General features: G+C 36.0%; 2 protein-coding genes across 13 annotated transcripts in view; one reads left to right on the top strand and one right to left on the bottom strand.

Annotated features, from left to right (window-relative positions):
• Positions 1-15,071, top strand: part of SLC4A10 (solute carrier family 4 member 10) — a 155,908-nt gene extending 140,837 nt beyond the window's left edge. For 8 of the 12 annotated variants that reach the window (XM_048072289.2, XM_048072291.2, XM_066999813.1 and 5 more), the window contains 6 exons: positions 710-778; positions 3,126-3,299; positions 3,948-4,070; positions 7,659-7,726; positions 9,652-9,768; positions 14,306-15,071. In XM_048072289.2, coding sequence (XP_047928246.1) covers positions 710-778; positions 3,126-3,299; positions 3,948-4,070; positions 7,659-7,726; positions 9,652-9,768; positions 14,306-14,372 — 618 coding nt within the window. In that variant the 3' untranslated portion in view covers positions 14,373-15,071. Of the gene's footprint in view, positions 1-709; positions 779-3,125; positions 3,300-3,947; positions 4,071-7,658; positions 7,727-9,651; positions 9,769-10,466; positions 10,506-13,295; positions 13,322-14,305 lie in introns of all 12 variants that reach the window. The other 4 variants (XR_001203416.3, XM_013171331.3, XM_013171328.3 and 1 more) reach the window with 4 other exon arrangements.
• Positions 13,275-19,075, bottom strand: part of DPP4 (dipeptidyl peptidase 4) — a 44,500-nt gene continuing 38,699 nt past the window's right edge. The window contains exon 26 of the mRNA XM_048072296.2: positions 13,275-19,005. Within this exon, the coding sequence (XP_047928253.1) occupies positions 18,907-19,005 (99 nt within the window). The 3' untranslated portion in view covers positions 13,275-18,906. The remainder of the gene's footprint in view (positions 19,006-19,075) is intronic.

Below are 19,075 nucleotides of genomic sequence, written 5' to 3'. Positions count from 1 at the left end.
TGAAATCAGTTAAGAGTCCATTTGCTGGCTTCAGTAAGATCAGAATTTAGACTTGCATGTTGTCACAGTGAAGGAAATAAGCCCTTAGAACTTGAAAATCCCAGTACTGTTTTATTATGTACATCATAAAAACTTCACTTTGTTGAAACCAAACTGAACATATTTTGTGCATTTAGTATTTAAAACAAATACTTATCTATGGAAATATTCTGTAACCTACACACTTTATACTTAGAGGTTGAATATTTACTGTGTTCTCTTACTGTGCCATTCCATAAGTCATTCACCATTTATAAATGCTTATAGCACAGAACATTTCCTTCAGCAACGTGAAATATTTTTTGTGTATCTTGAATAGCTGTTTGAGGAGTATAGTTTTACTGTTCAGATACTTTCTCCTGAGCAGTCTTTTAAGTAAAACATTTAAGTATGAACCAAACACATTTTTCTTGTAGTTCTGTTAATTTTAATAGTGAATAAAGTACATTGTCCTCAGAACTGGCCATGAGAGAAAAATAAAGCTGTAGAGACAGATTCTTCTTTTGCTTTGTGATCTGAGTAGCATTATTAATTTGTAATTGAGTGAATCTGAGTTTACAACTTGTCTGATTAATGCAGGCATATGGCACTTTGAATTTCAACTGTTTAGCATTTAATATTGTTAAATGGTATTTAATATACTCTTCCCTTTCTCTGCTTATATGTGCAGTTTATTCCTATGCCAGTACTTTATGGAGTATTTCTTTACATGGGTGCTTCATCTCTAAAGGGAATTCAGGTAAAATGGATATAAGTAGAGTATGCTACTGATGATGCTTTCTATTAAATGTGTAGCTAATTTTATTATATTATTTCATTCTCTTTTGTATATAATCTTAGAGGAATGTAGCCAACCTTAAATTCTTGAAAGTGACTCACTTAAAAAGGAAAATGAATTCCCTCTAAATATAGAATATTCCCTTTAGGTAATGTGCTCCAATTTTTTTTTTTATGTTTTTTTAGGTGCTTATTTTTCTCTTCTCCCTTGGTACATCAAGGGAATTTTGGTTGTGGCTGAAATCTGAGTAAGAACTATCAAGATCTCTTCCCTCTCTCCTGCCTCCCCATTCACTTGCTTGCCTACTTCCTTTTCAGCTTCCAACTTAGTGCTTTGTAGTGGTGCACTTGATCTTGAACTTGTCTATATGAGGCTTTTGGCTAACTGCCATAAAACTGCCATAGGTGAGATTCTGAAGATATTTCCTGTGCACATAAATGCCCCAGGTAGGGAGGTGGAACCGTTGCAAGACCTGTGCTACTTAATTTCTGGTCTCAGGTATATAGGGCAGGCCTAGAGAAAGGGCAGCGTTCCTGTGGTGGCCTTAAGTGTGAGCCTCTGTCACGAGCCAGACACTTCAGCAGTCAGGTAATGATATTGTATGAACCATTTCTGCTGGCCTACAGCAGTGTTAAATGGCACAGTATTTAAATCCTTTAGCCCATCTGACACAAACACACTTGAAATTTCAAGTGTGCCGTTGTTTGTTACTGAAAGTTGAGCTATTGATACACATTCATAGATCATTGAGAAAGATCACATGGCAAAAGCACAAATTGTACTGTGCAAGAGGTTGTTGAATACAAAGAATAAAGAAAATGCCCGATTTTTTTCTTTATTTAAATTTTCAATTGTGAGTTTAAAATGACCTTTTTAACCTATTATTCATAGGCAAAGCTGACAACATATTTTGCTTTTTGATTGGTATTTTCTATTCAGAGACTCTTCTTTTATAACTTTGCCTAGGTCTTATTTGGGTTGAAATTCTAAAAAGTGTAGTTTGGCTTTTACTGCTGTTTATAATTAAACTTAATATGGTTCAGTTGTTTCTCAGAACTATGGGCAAGTACTCTATTGAGAAATATTTTTAAGACATGCTAAAATCTGGCTATCTCTACTTGGAAAAGTGCATTCCCCCTCATTTTCTTCCTCCCCCAAGTTGGGACAAGGAATTGAGATTTGAAAAGATGGCTTTTGTGGGAGGATGTGCCTTTTGCTGTTTCTGTGAAAAAGAAATCTGCTCAAATCTGGCCAAATTATAACCCTTTAAAAAATGCAGTTTTACATGCACAGTAAAAATTCCTGAAACTTAAAATTCCTAAAGATTGTGTGAATACAGCATGGCTCATTCCCCCAGGGAGAGATGGTGCATCACCATCATCACTGAGCTGCGGTAGCTGACATGAAGTTTTGGGTCAGCATGGAGACAAGCAAGTCTGAAAAACAAGAACCTCTCTTGTACATTCCTAATGGCATCGCAGCTGACTTTCTGGCTTATCCTTTTTTTTTTTTTCTTCTGTGATTTTGTGAAGAAAGAGTGCAGTATGCAACAGAGAGCAGCTTGGGATGAAGTGTTTAGTGAAGTAAAATGAAAAAAATGGAGTTGCATCTACAGGAGATAAAAGACTGAAAAGATCCCTCAATGATCAACATTTTGTGTGCTTAAGGAGCAGAGCTCAATTCTTGGAAAACAGATTTTGAGTGTGTAAGAAAGGCAGCGTAATGCTGCATGTACCTGATGGAATCAGCAAGCTTCTGTTCATTTTTATTCACAGTAGATTCATATCTACTTTGAATTCTGGCTTTCCATAACTTTAAGAGTTCCTGACCTGAAATCCTAGCAGTAATTTTTTAAAGTAACTATTTCCTTTCTATGTAATGTATTACACAGTAATGAGCAGGATTTTTCTTGTAGGGTGGCTATACAGAATGTAATTTAGCAGACGCTGGTACCTCAGCAGATCTACAATCTAAGGAGACAAATGCATAATAAAAGTGAAAGGAACTTGAGATGTATGACTAACCAAGTAATTAAATTTTACCTAAATAATACGATTCTAATTCTTACTCAGAGAACTTTGGCTCAACCATAGAGAAGATGAGTCTTTTACCACTGTTGGACTAGCATAGATTCATGGCTTACAGTTGTAACTGAAGTAGTTCCTGTGCACCCGAACTTTTGCACAGTTTTTGCCTTTAGAGTAACAAGCCTGAATCTTAGGTATTTGTGATATCTATAGGTAGTGTATGAATAACTGCGTATTTTGATGCTTATTTTGATACGCACTTAAAAAAATTTCTCTTACAGCTTTTTGACAGGATAAAATTATTCTGGATGCCTGCAAAGCATCAGCCAGATTTTATTTATCTGAGGCATGTTCCTCTTAGAAAAGTCCATCTCTTCACTGTAATTCAGCTGAGTTGTCTTGTACTCCTGTGGATTATAAAGGTTTCAAGAGCTGCCATTGTCTTTCCCATGATGGTATGAAATATTTTTATTTCCACTAGAATTCCATTTTCTTCTCACTTGTGGGTAATCATTATTGAATAAAAAAAAATAATTGTGGAAGGGTAATTACAATATTGCTTCTCTTCAGCGTGTGAGGATAATTCACACTTTATAAGCAAAAGTTCTATGTATAAACTCTAGTTTGAGTCTAGTTTGCACTTAGTTTATATCTGTAGATAGCCCTACTGTATATTTCTTAGAGAAAATTCTTCTGATTTTTTTAAAAAACAGTTTGATGTTTCTGTTTAAGGTGTAGTGCTTAGTTGTTTTACTGAAAGAATATTCACTCACTAAGGAAGATTGTTTATTGCATAGAGGAACGTATAGTTCTGTGTCTTGCTGGGAACAAAAGAAAAATATTCTCTGCTGCTTAACTAATCTTGCCTTGATTATTTCACTAATTGAAAATAAAAGTTATCTACTGAACCTCAGTCATTGTTAAGTCATGCCCTGTCTGAACAAAGGAAGTCCAGGTGTTGACATGTCCAAACTAAAATTCCAGGATAAAAGGATAAAATTACAGCTGTTAATTGTGGTCACTTTTGAAAGTGTTTCTCTACAAGCGTAAATATCAGTTTTACTTGTTTAATATCCTAATTCTTTGAATAAATATCTTTACAGGTCCTAGCTTTGGTATTTGTCCGAAAACTCATGGATTTCTTTTTTACTAAACGGGAGCTCAGTTGGTTAGATGATTTGATGCCTGAGAGCAAGAAAAAGAAACTAGAAGATGCTGAGAAAGAGGTGGGTCATGGTTTAAAATACATGGATTTTGTTGTGTCTTGGGGTGGGGTTTTGTTGTTTTGAAACACATTATCAATATTTCCTTCAGACAATTAGAGAAAGTTCTGTAATTAAAGCATATTCAATGCAAAAAGTAGATTTTCTAAGTGTCCAAACTGCAATATTTTCATATTTTATATGTCATTTTAAGGTTACAAATCTAAGAGGCTAAGATGTGGATGTCTATCAGATGTAGAATCTCATGCTGCCATAATGTAGATAACATCGTATCAACAGCACTGTTGGGGATTCCTCCTGAGACCCACTCAGCTGATGGTGGAGTGATGAACTTGTCTGTAGGAAAGCCCTTGGGTACTTGGGGTACTTTGATGCTTCATTGGGACTTGTCTCACCCCTGCTGGCAATGTTGAGGAGAGCACTGCTGCATTTAAGTGTCATGACATATCCCAGCTATTTCTGAGCCATACACAGGTTGCATGCCATCCACCTCTGCCCTCCCTGCTCACCTGTGTCCTAACCCTGTAGCAATATCAATCTGTTATACCCTGGACCAGCATTTCTCTTCTGCTACTGCAGAAACAATTTACTTTCACTTTCTAATGAAAAAAAGGACATTGCTTACTCTTGTTAACCAAATCTTTTAGTTACAGCCTGTGGCACAACCACCCAGGGCCATGACTGTTTCAGATCTGGACTCCTTGTCTCCTTTCAAGGAATGTACATGAACAGAGGACAAATCCTTAGGCATTTCCACTTGGAACATTCCTGTATTCTGACAGTGAAATGCTGATAACTACTTCCTGTATGTAGTTTCCTAATCAGTTTTGCATCTGATAGTATTTCCTCCTAGCCTGTGCTTCATGAATAACTTGTTTGAGTATCTCACAAAACTGTGGTAAAATAACTTTATATGTAGGGAACTGAGGTCTTTCTCCTGTGTCACTGGTATTTATAGCTACCTGGTCAATGTTACAGGACATTAGTACCATGTCCCTAAGTCATGGGTCCAAATGAATGAAGGACATCTTGACAGAGAAGCACTAACTGCAGGAGCAGTAAGAACAACATGTCAGTGCCAGGTTATTTGAAATGTCAGTTGTGTGTCCTGCTCTAGCACTGTTGAATAGTAGTTGCGGCAGTGGGAGGTGAAGGTGCAGACTGTGCCATGTGGTATTGGCAGGCTGTGGTCTTTTCAGGCAGGAGTGCTCTGGGGACAGTCAGGCAGACAAACCTGTAAGATTCCCCTGAAGACCTCTGCAAAGGCCTGTGACCAATGAGGCATAAGATTTTGGTAGTACAAGGGTACCACAAGAACTAGACAATGTGAATGGGTAAATCAGCAATTTATCCTCAGGGGTGCCATGAGGTATCTGAGACCAGTGAAATGGTATGGGTAAGGATTCCCCCTGGTATGTCTATATGCAGAAATAGGACACGAGCTAATAAGTTGAACATATAACCATGAAAACTAATTTTCTCTCTCTTTTGCATTCTTTTGTGACCCTTGACAACTCGCTGCCTCAGCTGTAACTTGGAGAACTATAACTTTACTTTTTTTGACATATGCACCATACTTTAATAGAGTACATTTTCGGAAAAAGTTTCTACCTAGGTGATAAGTATCATAATTATTATTTACTATTTAGTATGTGCCTGTAAAACTACTAGGTTGAAGTTCAAATACATGGTTTGTTTTCTTCCCCCTTGAACTGAAGCAAACCAGAGTGTTGTTTCATCACAGTATTTAGCTGTTGTAACAATTCACAGTAACCAAAAGAAACCAAGGTAGCTCAGTTCTCGTGGGTCTGGTTATTGGAAAGAATTATTTGTTATCCTTGTGTTTTGGTTATATGTCACTTTCTTTCCCGTGCTTGATAGGATGGCATCAGAAAACAAAACTGGGAAAATCTACTGGTGTTACTTTATTTCATTCACTGTCTATTTTGAGAGGCTATTTTTACATATTTTGGCATTTCTAAATATTTGGAGCTATTATTAAAACTGTTCAACTGTCAAAAACTTATGAAGCTGTGAAGCCTGGAAATGACAAAATTAACTAGTAATAAAACTTCTGACATGTAGCCTAAGGAATTAATTGGAGAGTTGCTATCACACGGCTTTTAAAAATAGAAGTATTCAACCCACAAGAATATTCAGAAATATAGTTGACAAGATCTGAAACTTATTTGATTGGATCCTAATTTCATCACTTAAGTTGTTTTTATATTTTTAGGCCATGTTTTTCCAAGGCCTTGTACATTTATAGTGGATATTGTATGTGCCTTCTTCTCATAAGTCTTCCTTTATTAGCCACTTTGTTTTAAATCAATTATGGCTATCTGAGACAGGAATGAACAAAAAGAGACTTTTCCCATTTGGAGAAAAAAAAAATTTAAAGGTAGTTGTAATAGTGAAACATGGAGGACTGCAAAAATTCTTCTGGCGCTTTCAGGTTATACCAGCTTACCAGTGTGTGAGGCATGTGGGGTTTTCAGTGTTCTGCCGGATAATGGCAAGCCTCTCTTTTTGGGAGAGCCACTGCCACGCTTTCCAGCGAACACTAGGGTAAACTGTAACCAAGCCATCCAATAAAGGTGAAGAAGACCAGGTCTCTGGCATCTGCCACACTCACACACACAGTGCGACAGTTTATGGCAGGGTTTGATGGTTACATCCATGTGAAGGCACATTTAACTTCCCCGGAGCTGCCTTGCTACCCATGCAGCAATTTACTGTGACAGTTCATGTGATTACAAGACCTGGGTGGGTTTATGTGTAAGTCTGTGGAATTACCTGCCCACATGGTTGCCTGTTATTTAGGCCGTAAGCCACTGTTATTTCAGAGGTTTTGCTTCAGAGCTAACCTCTTGCAAAGGCTGCTGCAGTTTTCCTGACCTAGTGGTGGTGGGAGCCTTGAGAATCCTCTTTTGGCACATGTCTGTGAAGCCCTGAGGTGTTATAGTCTGAAAGACAAGAGACTTGCTTCCCTTTGTTCTTGCAAGCAGGACATGGTCCTTGAGAGATGACGTTTTGTTCTCCCTTCCCCCTAAGATAAAGATTTCCTGAAGTTGTCATTATGGGACAAAAAGGTTTTTTGTAGATATATCTAATTCTCTCTACTTCCTGTCCTCATAGAAGCCTTTTCCCTGTTTAAATGAAAACTAATATTGGTGTCTTGTTTTACTACTTTTCACTGCAATAAAACTTTTGTCAGCTTTAAAACTATGTGCACAAACTTAAATTTGGCTTCCCTAATTTTGGCACGTTAACATTGCTATGTATATGTCCAGTTATGCATGATTTTTAAAAATACACCATACAGTTGCTCGCTCAGTGTAACTGATTTTTCTCTTTCTTTATTACAAAAGCATTGCCTCCATTTGGCATTGAAAAATAACATTAACTGAAGATACAACTTTAAAATTTGAGGCAGTTTAATCACAAATATTTAAATTAAGGGTTGGAAAGTACGTTATTTCAAGAACTATTTATAAATACTTAAAGAAAAGGGGGCAAAGGTCTAAAGTACGTAAAATGTACTTTTCACAAGATCATATCCTGTCTCACATCTAAATTCCTTCTTCCTAGGAAGAGCAAAGTATGTTAGCAATGGAAGAGGAAGGGACTGTTCAGTTACCACTAGAAGGACATTACAGGTAAAATATACGTTTCCTCTTTTAGGTGAGTTGCAATTAAATAACATAAACGTGCCACCGTATTTATACTTAATGCTCCCTGAATATTAGGAGAATGCATGTCCGATAGTAGAGTACAGCCATGTGAACTGAACCATATACTGCAGCATTTAAAAAGCTTGGTCCCTTTCTAGTATTTCCATATGATCTCACTGTCCTTAGGAAAAGACCACACTACGTCGTTTTCCCTCGGACAGGTCTTGGGTCAGGCCATTCATGACAAACCTCGGCTTCTGACAAGCACAGTGTGAAAGGAAGATGAAAACTTTCACTTGCTTGTGAAAGCAAGTCAGTTCCTTCACCCTGATGCTAGCAGAGACCAGCAATGGTCTTGAACGCACTCCAGAAAAACTAGGTTCTTAAACTATCATGTTTTAGAACGTTCTAGTTAAGATCCTAGCAATGTGAGATAGTAAGTGAATTAAGAGCTGCCTTGATGAGGCATAATTCAGGGATGGAACAACTGGAAAAGCATGAAAACCTGTGTTACAGATTGTAATAACACACCTGGCCAGCCCATAAGGACTTACTCTCATTTACAGTTTTCAGAAAGTTCTTAATGAGGACAGGAAATGTCTGCTGATTGGAATCTCTGCACTAACACGAGTTCACAGGAACACTATCTCAGAGTGGCCATCTTTTATATTTCAATATGAAGCTACCTTAACATATCCTAAGGCAAATAGTTGTATTTTACTATCTGTGTGTCTGAAAAATCACAGCCTATTTCCTGTTTTTGATTCACCAGATTGCTAATGTTCTATTTTTTTCTTCTTCTGTCTATACCTTTTTGTTCTATTTTATATTAACAATACTTACCTTAATTTATCTCGAGCTGTGATCTATATTAATCTATAGTGTGTTTACTTAGGTAAACTTGCCTGAATAGTATGTAAACTCCTGTACTGAAAGGGTTACAGGCCTACAGCTAAAAAAAAGAACAAAGACATTGGTTGATAAAGTGGTCTTGTGTCATCCCCCCCTTGCCCCCCCCCCCCCCCCCCCCCCCCCCCCCCCCCAAATGCAAAAACAAGTTTAGTGAGGTCTTATGGACACTCAAACCATATGTAAGCCATGAAGTCAGGAATAATGTCACGCTCATAAAACGTTTAAGGCTTTATTACTTTTGAGTGTATAAATACATGTTTAGAGCAGTCCAGGTAAAGCTAACGGCGTAATGGCTACATAGTGCTGCTTAAAGCTACTGATTGCCTTGTTTAATCAGGGATGTTTTTTTTATTTAGATCGCTTATATCTTTGACTTTCTCAAGGTTTTTGGTTACTTTCAAATTACTTTCAAAGCAGCTGGAATTTCAGAACATAAGTCAGAACATAAGTACCTTGATAACTGTTTGGAGCTCTTAGGATTCTTGTTTAATCCAGCTATGCCAGTGTCACACTGTGACATCTTGGGCAAATATTTAATTTCACAGAAGAAAAGAAGGAGAGGGGTTGGCACCCCATTCCTGTCAGCGTTCAAGAGGCAATTGAATATTGCACTTCATAATATGCTTCAACTTTTGATTAGCCCTGAAGTGGTCAGGCAGTTAGACTTGATCTTTGTAGGTCCCTTCCAACTGAACTACTCTAAATTCTAATTTTTTCTTTGTCTATTAGTTGTAAGTTACACAATATGTTTTATTGATGTTACTGTGATTAATTGCTGTTGGAGGAGGAAAATACTAAAAAAAAAAAAAAAAAAGTGCTAAGATATATTAAGAGAATATTTCAGTAATTGTTCAGGATTCTTTAACATGATTTCTCAAATTATATTGTGCATATTTATTTTCATCACTATCAGTTTTTGAGGGCTTATGTAGAGTTAATAGGTAACAAAGACTAATTGCGTATTGTTTTATTGTGTATTTACTTTTATTCTTGCCTAGAGATGACCCATCTGTGATAAACATTTCTGATGAAATGGCTAAAACTGCTGTGTGGAAGACGTTGTTGATATCCTCAGAGAATGCAAAAGAAAAGGAGTCAAGCTTTCCTTCTAAAAGGTTTTAATTTTTTTTCCTCTACTACATTATGCTTTATATATTGGACTCAAGCCAATATTGAAACACTTTACTAGGGATTAGAAAGATTTCTAGCATCTTGCAGTTTTAATTCTTGAGGTTTCCTTTTACTTTAATTATTTCTAGTCAAAATATTGTAAGCTCAAAACACAAATTCACTATGTATATTTATAAAGAAAATCACAAATACTTGCATGCTACTTAGTTACACTACAGTGGAAAATGAAGTTGAACATGCTTGATGCTTGTGTAATGAACCACCAGCCTACACCTGGATATTGCACAACAGCTGTTGTTTGTTCTGCTTGCTTTTATTTTCTCCTCTTGAAAAAGAAGTAGTCATTACTGCCCTGGAAATATCTGTATGAAGAGCCCAGTACTCTGAATGCAATCTACCAATATTTGGAGTGAAAATAATTTAAAGATTGCATCGCTTCTGGTCAGTTTTTTCTGCCTATTTCAGCTGGACTCAAACCAGATAAATACCTTTAAAGTTTAACCCAGACAGATGTAAAATGAACCAATGATGTTTTGTCTGTACTAGAGAATTGTGATGGGGATAAGGAAATAGTAAATACAAGCACAGTGCTATTGTAAGAAAGATTTTCCAGTGTTTCCATAAATTTTAAATGTAACAGTACTTTCTACTTAATTGTTTCATATCACATTTTTGTCATAAGCTCCCCTTCCTAATCACTATAGAAGCTGATTCCCCAAAGGTAAGACCCCGTCCCCCAAACTCTTCCTTTATTGTTTTTTCCAGTTCAAAGTGGTGTTGCCTACACAATTTGTGTTATTTTTGGGGAGACAGAATGAAAAGAAATTTCAGATAGGAATACAAAGATGTTGACTTCAAAGCCCTTAATATTAAAATTTCATTTTTATTATACTAAAAGTAGAAACTGTAGATGTAGCATATTTAAATGCTAAGTATAATTTATTCTTAGCATATTTTTGTTAGTAATTCGGTGACTTTTTAAAGTGCAAAATTCTGTCCATTTCTAAATCTAATGTTCAAAATAAATTCCATGTTTGAAATACCTAGTTATAGTTTTATGGAAACGTTTTTTTTAAGGAAAAAAGATCTTAGTGAAATACTTTTTTAAATTTTGTCACCCCAAAATGGCATGCTGCCTCTCAGTGTTGTTCCTTTCCCTAAACAGCATAAACAAGATGAACAGTTGATGACCAGAGCATCTTCATTTTAAACACCCATGGAGCAGACCAATGTCATCATTTTACTGCTATTTTAATGACAGTCAAAATAGCATTGTAGTTCTGATTTATCTTCCACCCTACACATGGGATGAAAAGGATCCCATAACAGTGAAATCAGTCTGGTGCATGGGCAAAGGATGTACAGTATGATTTTCTTACCGTACGTGCCTCTGCTGCCCAGGCTGTTAAAGTTTGGAGAAAGAGAAGAAAGTGATGTGGTACATTCACAGCCAGTGGGTATGCAGTAGTTTTAATTTTTCTGGTAGATATTGCTTTTTTTGATAGTACAATCGATTATGCAGACATGTACTTTGTTTTAACCTGAAATTTTCAAAGATCCTTTGAGCAACGAGCATCTGCAGAGACTGTGGCTCAGACAACATACGGGTAAAAGACAATTTGGCCTTTATGCTGCAGCAAAATAGCAGATACACCGTTGCTCACATAAACAAAGACTCAGGTGAAAAAAACCTAAGGGATCAGGGTTTTAGGTATGAGTGTCTTGTTCTAAGTGACCAACCTCTTGAAGAATCTGAAATCCTAATATTTTCATGTGCTCTAGCTTCTCTCAAATTCCCAGACAGAAGTAGGTTCAATGAAATTTAAATTTGCAAGGCTTGCTTCTGATAAACGAAGCCACAGAAAATACTATGTTAGAGACAGAGCTAAAAAAAAATTTAATCTTGAATGCACATAACGTTATAAGAAAAATTCGATCTTAGGTAAGTAATGAATGAAAAAATGAATGCTTGAAATGGTATCAGTCATAAAGACAATTCACTGAGGGGTGCCTTACCATAGGGGGAAAAACATTTCATTTTCTTGTTTTGAAATTAATCATGCCTTTAAGGTTCAAATACAGAAGCATATAATAGTCCTGTTTCTGTTGTGACATCTATTTTCTTACACCAGCATCTGAAAATATTATTAAATAGGGATAATTAAATAATGATACTGTACTGTGATTGCATGTAATGCCTTCTGTGTAGACTGACCAATTGACAACATAGAATGATTGCTGGAATACATCAGCTCTGGAAGTTCTTCCTACTTATTAAATACTGAGTTGACTTGACCAATAAAAGACTGGTCAATACTAAACTACAAAGATCTCAGAGATTTTGGGTGAGAAGGGGTTATACAAACAACTTCTCAGTATGATTTGAGTATCTGTCATAAGCCCCACCCCTGGCTCTTTGAAGTAGGGGAGAGACAAAGTGGTATGTGGTAATTCTTACATCACAGATTCATAACAGTATTAAGTCTTTGAAGGGTGGACTTGCATGAGATTTACTTACTTAGCTGTTGCCTAACCATACAGGCACCTGAACTCTCCCTTAATACCTTAATTTTTCAATATTAAAGTGTCTAGGAGCTAAAAGTCTGCTTTTGGGTATGGCCACGATATAATTGATCACCAAGGCACCTGTCTGAAACAGACCCTTCTTTGGTATATGTAATTAAATATTCCTCTGTCTTTGTCTATAACATTAAGCCCTTCAGATAGTTTCAAAACATATGGAGAAGATCTTACCGTATATAAACAGTAGTCCTAGCTGCCCTTTTAAAATATTGGAGAAAAAGCTATTATGTTGCAGCTGACACAAATTCCCTTTTCTGTCTGAAGGTAAGCAAGTCTCATATCCCAAACCTTCTTTTTCATGCTTGTTAAGAGTACTTAGTGGGCTGGGAGGAAGAGTGCTTAAATACCCTTACAGCTCCACGAGGTATGTGTTTTACTGGTAAAAGATTGGACTTGTCCTTTTTATTTTCCAAATTACTCTAGGCATTAATTAAAGCCTCCATCTGCAGGAGATGCAAAGCCTAAATAGAAGGAGACTTTCCTGGTATCTACACATAAAACCTCGCAATAATACGGACTTTAAGACACACTACGCATGCTTAGTGTTTGCTTTACTAAGCAAAAGTACTTTCTGCTGGCTGTACTGCTGCAATTTAAACTCCCCCCCTAGGAATTTGTTTGCGTACCCTTTGTGTGCAGGAAGTGTAGCATACCCAATCCTATCACTGTTCTACAGAAGGTGACAGATTTGGCAGTTGAAGTGGCAGAAGTTGGTATTCTTTAGTTATTTCCATTAACACCTCTGGAAGCTGCCATAGGCATAGAAGCAAGCTCTGGCTGAACTGAATTGTATCCTTAAAGCAATTTTTATGTGAAGAAAAATGTCGGATGATTGTAAAATTGTTCATGAATCACCTTAAGAATTTGAGAATTGATCATGCTTTCCTTTAAGCCTTGTGTAACTCAGCCTATTTCTCATTCATTCTAGTTAAGGAATTATTCCCATGAAACCTGGTAGGTTATGTGCTTGGTACAGGTTTGTTCTCAGAAACATGTTTAGATACCCTGCCACTCACTCTTTGTTGAAGGCTTGATTTGCCTGTGTTGTGGTAGCCTCTTTGCATTTTTGTAGTGTGATTAAGACTCATTGCAACAACATGACTTTTAAAAAAATTATTTATTTATGCTGTTGTAAATTAGGACTCTCTTCACAAAAATACATAAATAAATCTGCTTTGCACATGTATTGTTTTCTGTAGGCAAATCAACATTGTTTTAATTGAAAAAAAAAGCAGAATCCAAATTTGAACTCTGCTTCAGAGTTCCTGGTAATATGGCTTTTACGTGATCTAACTTTCAGGCTTATTTAAAAAACAAACAAAACAACAACAACGGAAACCCACCAAATGCGTTATTCCTTATATGTATACATGAGCAAGTATACACTAAGCTGAGCTCCAAGGGGGGAATATTGTCATCCCCCCTGCCCCTCTGCTACTGTCATTGCCTGCTCTCTCCAGTGAAGGCTGAAAGCTAAATATTACAGTTATAAATTGGCTTGCCCTTCTTTAGTTCTGAAACATTCCTTCCAAATGTATGTTGAGCAATGTAAGACATGTTAAAGAAAAGTAATACTTACTGTAACCTCTTGTTTGTGCCATTAAGAAAATGCTGGTATTATCTGGGAACTGTATGTTACCATTACTTAATTAACTAACAGTTGTATGTGCCAAAAACAAAGAAGTGTCTATCTTTGCTTGCATGCTGGGCTGACTTGTCTGTCTGTACATCTTAAAGTTCTCTATCTACCTCGTCACTAAAATGCTCGCTGATGTCTTCTGCACCATTCAACACAGCAACTTTCTCTTGCTTCCCAGTTTGTGCTATGCTGCATGAAAAATTAATCAAAATACCAGTGCGGTATTGGTTTTCAGGTAGATCATTAATCTATATGATACTGCTGTTGCAACCTTTTTTTTTTCCCCTTTCTTTTTCTAGTGCTGAAATCAGAAAAGAGAAGAAAGCTGACTCAGGGAAAGGTGTCGACCGGGAGACTTGTCTATGACTTGTTCTTCAGTTAATTTTTTAACGAATGAATGAAAGGAGTGCCACAACCACTAAGTATAACTGATTTGATCTTGTAACTTTTGTCTTTCATCTCAAACTAGCACAGGTAATGTAGTGCAATATTTATCTCATTACCCTTTGTCTAAATGTCTACATTGTCTAGTATTTGTGCAAAAGTTTGCAGTAGCCAGTGCAAAAAATCTTGATTTCCTTTGCTGGTGTTGGCCATTTATCAGTATTCATATCATACATTTAACAGGCAAAGTTTCTTTCAAATTCAACTTTCTTGTTAATAGATTTGTACTGTATTTTGCTACTTTTCCTGTGTGAGAATACTTAATCTTCATTCAAGATGAACTTGAAACACTTGTTAGATTTTTTTTTTTTTTAAATCACTTAATTGGAGGAAATGACTTTAGGAGACCCAAGTTGACTGGTTAAGATTTAAGAATTTTTTTTAAGTGAGAACTGATCTGACCCATGAACAAACTACTGAGGATAATCCTTTCCTCCTCAAATTGTCATTTTGAAGTCACGGATTACTCTTGCTATGGAGATTGCAGGGTCAGATTCTGTATTTGTGCAGTTTTCCTTGATTTAATACAGTGTATTTAATATTTAAATTTGTATGTAACTGGAACATAGTCATATATATAATATATATATTAAAGTATCTATTATAAACATTCTCTCACTTCGGTTGAAAAACACCACCACATCCTTTGATGTGAAACATTGGTACAGTATTTGTTAAAATGCAATCTGTGATTACAGTATCTTATCTTGTATTGTACAAATGTTGCTGTGGTAGGCCAAACAACTCCATTATGTCATTACTGAATCCATTATTTTATAATAGGGAAAATTTTGTAGATACAAACTATACCGCCCATGCAATTATAGCACCGGCCCAATGATTTTCTTCTTTATTGCCTAAAATACAGCCGCATAAAGTGCATATTTATATTGTTCTATTAACAAATGTAAACCTGTTAATTTCAGAGTTTGTGTATAATACTTAAATGGGTATCCTGCCATTGATTTTGTTACAGCTCTTTTCACTATTCTATGAAGTACATATTGATTAAAAGATTAAAAACAACATTGCTAAGTAAAATGTGGCTTTAAAGCTACTGCAAAGACATTTTTCATAAACAGTGTTGTTATTGCCTGATCCTTCAAGTTGTTATTTTGTGTAAAACAAGGACTATGAGATTAGGTATTGAATTAATAGAAACGTGGAGCAAAAGTTTTATGGATTATTTGAAACTTACTAATTTTTAAATTTTTTTAAGATAAATTTTTAAATGATTAAATGAAGGCTGTCACTATTGCTTTGAATCTTAAGAATGAGCATCTACAGTCTCATAATCTTTCTAAGAACTCAGTTACAGGGCTTTAACATTCCCTAGCTTTCCAAAATAGCTAATCTTTCCATAGTCCTCATGTGACTTACTTTTCATTTCCAGCACATTTAAAGTATTCCTTCTGATGTTTTTTTGTGTGCGTGAGTGCATATGTGTGTTTTACTACTTCAGCCATAAATGATAACTGTGTTTTGCTGCAAACCAGTAGGGTCACTGTTCTAAATTTTACTTGGCATTATCAAAGCCCATTAAAGACCATTTCTATGGGGGGGGGGAGGGAAGACATGTAACGGACATAACGAAGGACTTACATTTAATTAAATGTTTGTATTTATAAATTTAGGAAAAAATGCCAACGCATTAAGGTTAAATGCTTTGTTTTGTGTACTTGATGATAAATTATAATATTCCAATTGTTTTAAGGTTAGTATAGAAGTGCAATACTGGTTCGTCCCGAAAGCAGCCTGGTGGTGTTTTAATATGTTGCTGACTTTGTTGCAGATAATGTATACAATCAAGATGTATTAGTTTCACTTGACCAACTCTTAGAATATTAAGAAATCACTGTATTCAATGGCATTCTGTATTTCTGTTCAGTATTCCAGAGTGTTTTTTTTAAACAGTCACTCTGTTCTTGTGTGAATTTAAATGCTATTCCAATGTTAATCTCAACATTCTGAATCACACAATATAAATGTAGTGCTATATTTACTTCTAATTTCATATTCCTGGTCAAAATTACTCATTTCTTGGATGTAATTTATTACAGAAGTTTATGTGTACATGTGAATAGACTATTGTGTTTTTCACAATTAAGAAATGTTACGTGAAAATAAATATTTATCCTAAATAATTTTCAATTTTTATTTTCACACTGCAAAATGTGCAAGTATGCAACATTGTACAGTGTTTTAAATGGCTACCTGATGCTTGAATATGCCTCTCAAATATCTGAATCGTATAGCTCAGTCCTGCTTCATTTCCAAGTGGGATCTTATTGAAACATGCACTACAACCAGCATTGGCTAGCTGTGCGTAGTTGGTGGTGGTGTACATGGTATGTCTCTAACAACCAGTAAGTGCGCCATCAGGGATGGCATATAACTGACCTGTTCCAGGAAGAGAGTGGGAATTAGATTCTGATCTACTGGTCATGAGTCGGTTCCGCTAGCTCTTGGGAGAGATGATGTGGAGCAGGCAGCAGTAGTTGGGTCCTTTAACAGCTCACGAGGTAAGTTCATACAGCTTAAAATTCCTCAAAGTAACAGTATTTAAATTGTCTAATGGTTGATCATTTGTTCAGCTACTGCCTATGGTGGGAGCTCCCGCTATTCTTAGGGCCCCAGATTTCTGCTCCTGAAAAACACCTGTACCTGTAGGCCTTAAAGCCTAGTACTTTTGCCAACCCCCAAATATTTAAATTATTAACTCTGTCTTATTAGAACACCTTTTGAGCTTCACTAAGTTTTGAACCAAAGAATGGAAGCCTCCCAGCCAGAAAACTTTAGTTCACACTTCAGGCTTCTGCTGCCTCTGTTAATATTTTACACAAAGTGTATTGTACAAAGAACTTAAGTTTACCATTTTACCTGGAAAAAATAAAGAGGAAAAAATGTTAACTAGTATGTAAGTGCCTAACTCTAGCATGTGGTAGTACTTCAGCCACAACCAGTTGTCTCAGAGCAGAGCTTCGTATATTAATGAAGTAAGCTGGCTTTCTTCTGGGCCTTCAGTTTTAGGTATTTTACCTGCGTTCATGCATTTTTAAGTTGAAGTGCTATTTGTCAGTTCCCTGAGGTAGCTCTATCATCTTATTCATTGTCTGCATTATTCTTGGAGCTGGGGAAGATGTACCAGACCAAAGAAATTCAGACCTCCCTGTTCTTTATCTGCCTGTATGACTACTTTTACAGTCACATCATTTACATCACTAGTAACACACGATACATACATACATGCAACCACATGCTAATCATATCTAATATCATGATACCATTAAGCAAAACCAGAAATTTCACTGTAAGTCTTAGAGTTAATGTATTTTTGTAACATTCTAGGAGTTATTTCTTAAGTAGCATTTTCAATGACATTGAATATACATCCTTTTGTAACTTAATGACTTACTATTTTAAAGCAGCACATTTTGTAGAAAAGATGCAACCCAGTTATATGATCTATGTGAAATTAAGAAAATACGAGTCTTATTTTCAGATGGAGAAGCCTACCTGGAGTGCTGAAGGTAAGGCAGAAGTTTACGGGTAAGCTGCAATGAAGAGCAGGTTTGCTAAACAGCATGTTCATGTGAGACCTACAGTCTAGTCCTTGCTTTAAGTGACAGTTAGGTCATGTAGTAGTGCTATATGTTAAAATGCAAAGAAGGTAGCCTGCTCGTTGGTAAATAGGAAATTAAAAAAAGAAAAGGAAAAAAGAAAAAGCAGTTTCTCTCCTGAAAAGAAACAACAGTGAGCTGCTAGAGTTCCCAGATAACAGTTTACCAAAGCAGAAAAAAAATTCAGTGCTGCTGGTTTCATTTAAAATCTTTAGTGAAAGATGGTTACGAGCTTTCCTTGCAAGATTTCTACAGTTGTAATCTAAGAGTTTGCAGAGAAAATACTAACTTAAGGAACTGCAGTTAACAAAGCGTTTCCATCTGCGTAGAAAATACTAACATTGCAGCATTCATGGTACTATTTCTGAAGTAATCATTGATCATACATTAGGTAATTTCTGCAAAATCTGTTCAAAGTTTTGTCTGTATTTTCACAGAAATAATCACAGGGATCTTATTTTGGGAAACATTGTTTTTATTCCTCAACTGATGATCATGTCAATTCATCTTTGATGTTATTTTCACTATTCATTATACCATATAGAAACTGGTTTTTTTTTGGTTTTCATTTTTAGACTGAAATATCAAAGCAAACAGTACTGATTCAAGAAAGTACCATGCTTTATGGAAGTCTACAACTTACATTCTGGTGATGTTACTGACTTGATTAAATGCAATCAATAATAGTAGCTTGGCAACAGAAATCTTTATAAAGATTAGCACTTCATTGTATATTCAGGTATCCCAACGTTTATACTGGCTCATTGTCCATTAACTACAGAGTTTTCTGGAGAAAACCCATGTCTAACAACCAAAATGCTAGTGCCATTCCTGTGCTAGGACAGTGAGAAACACTGCTTTATGAAATGGCTCATGTGAGTATAAATATGCTTATGTGCTTGACCGGTGATGGCATGGTCTTTGTCAGTATACCACTGCAGGAAAGAAAATACAGAGAATGTTAACTCTTGCTACACCTAAATCATACAAATCAAGTGTGATAGA

The sequence above is a fragment of the Anser cygnoides genome, chromosome 6 (assembly GCF_040182565.1).
Source record: "Anser cygnoides isolate HZ-2024a breed goose chromosome 6, Taihu_goose_T2T_genome, whole genome shotgun sequence".
Taxonomy (NCBI): Eukaryota; Metazoa; Chordata; class Aves; order Anseriformes; family Anatidae; genus Anser; species Anser cygnoides.
Note: the sequence above shows the minus strand (reverse complement) of the source record. Positions and strands in the feature narration are given on the sequence as shown.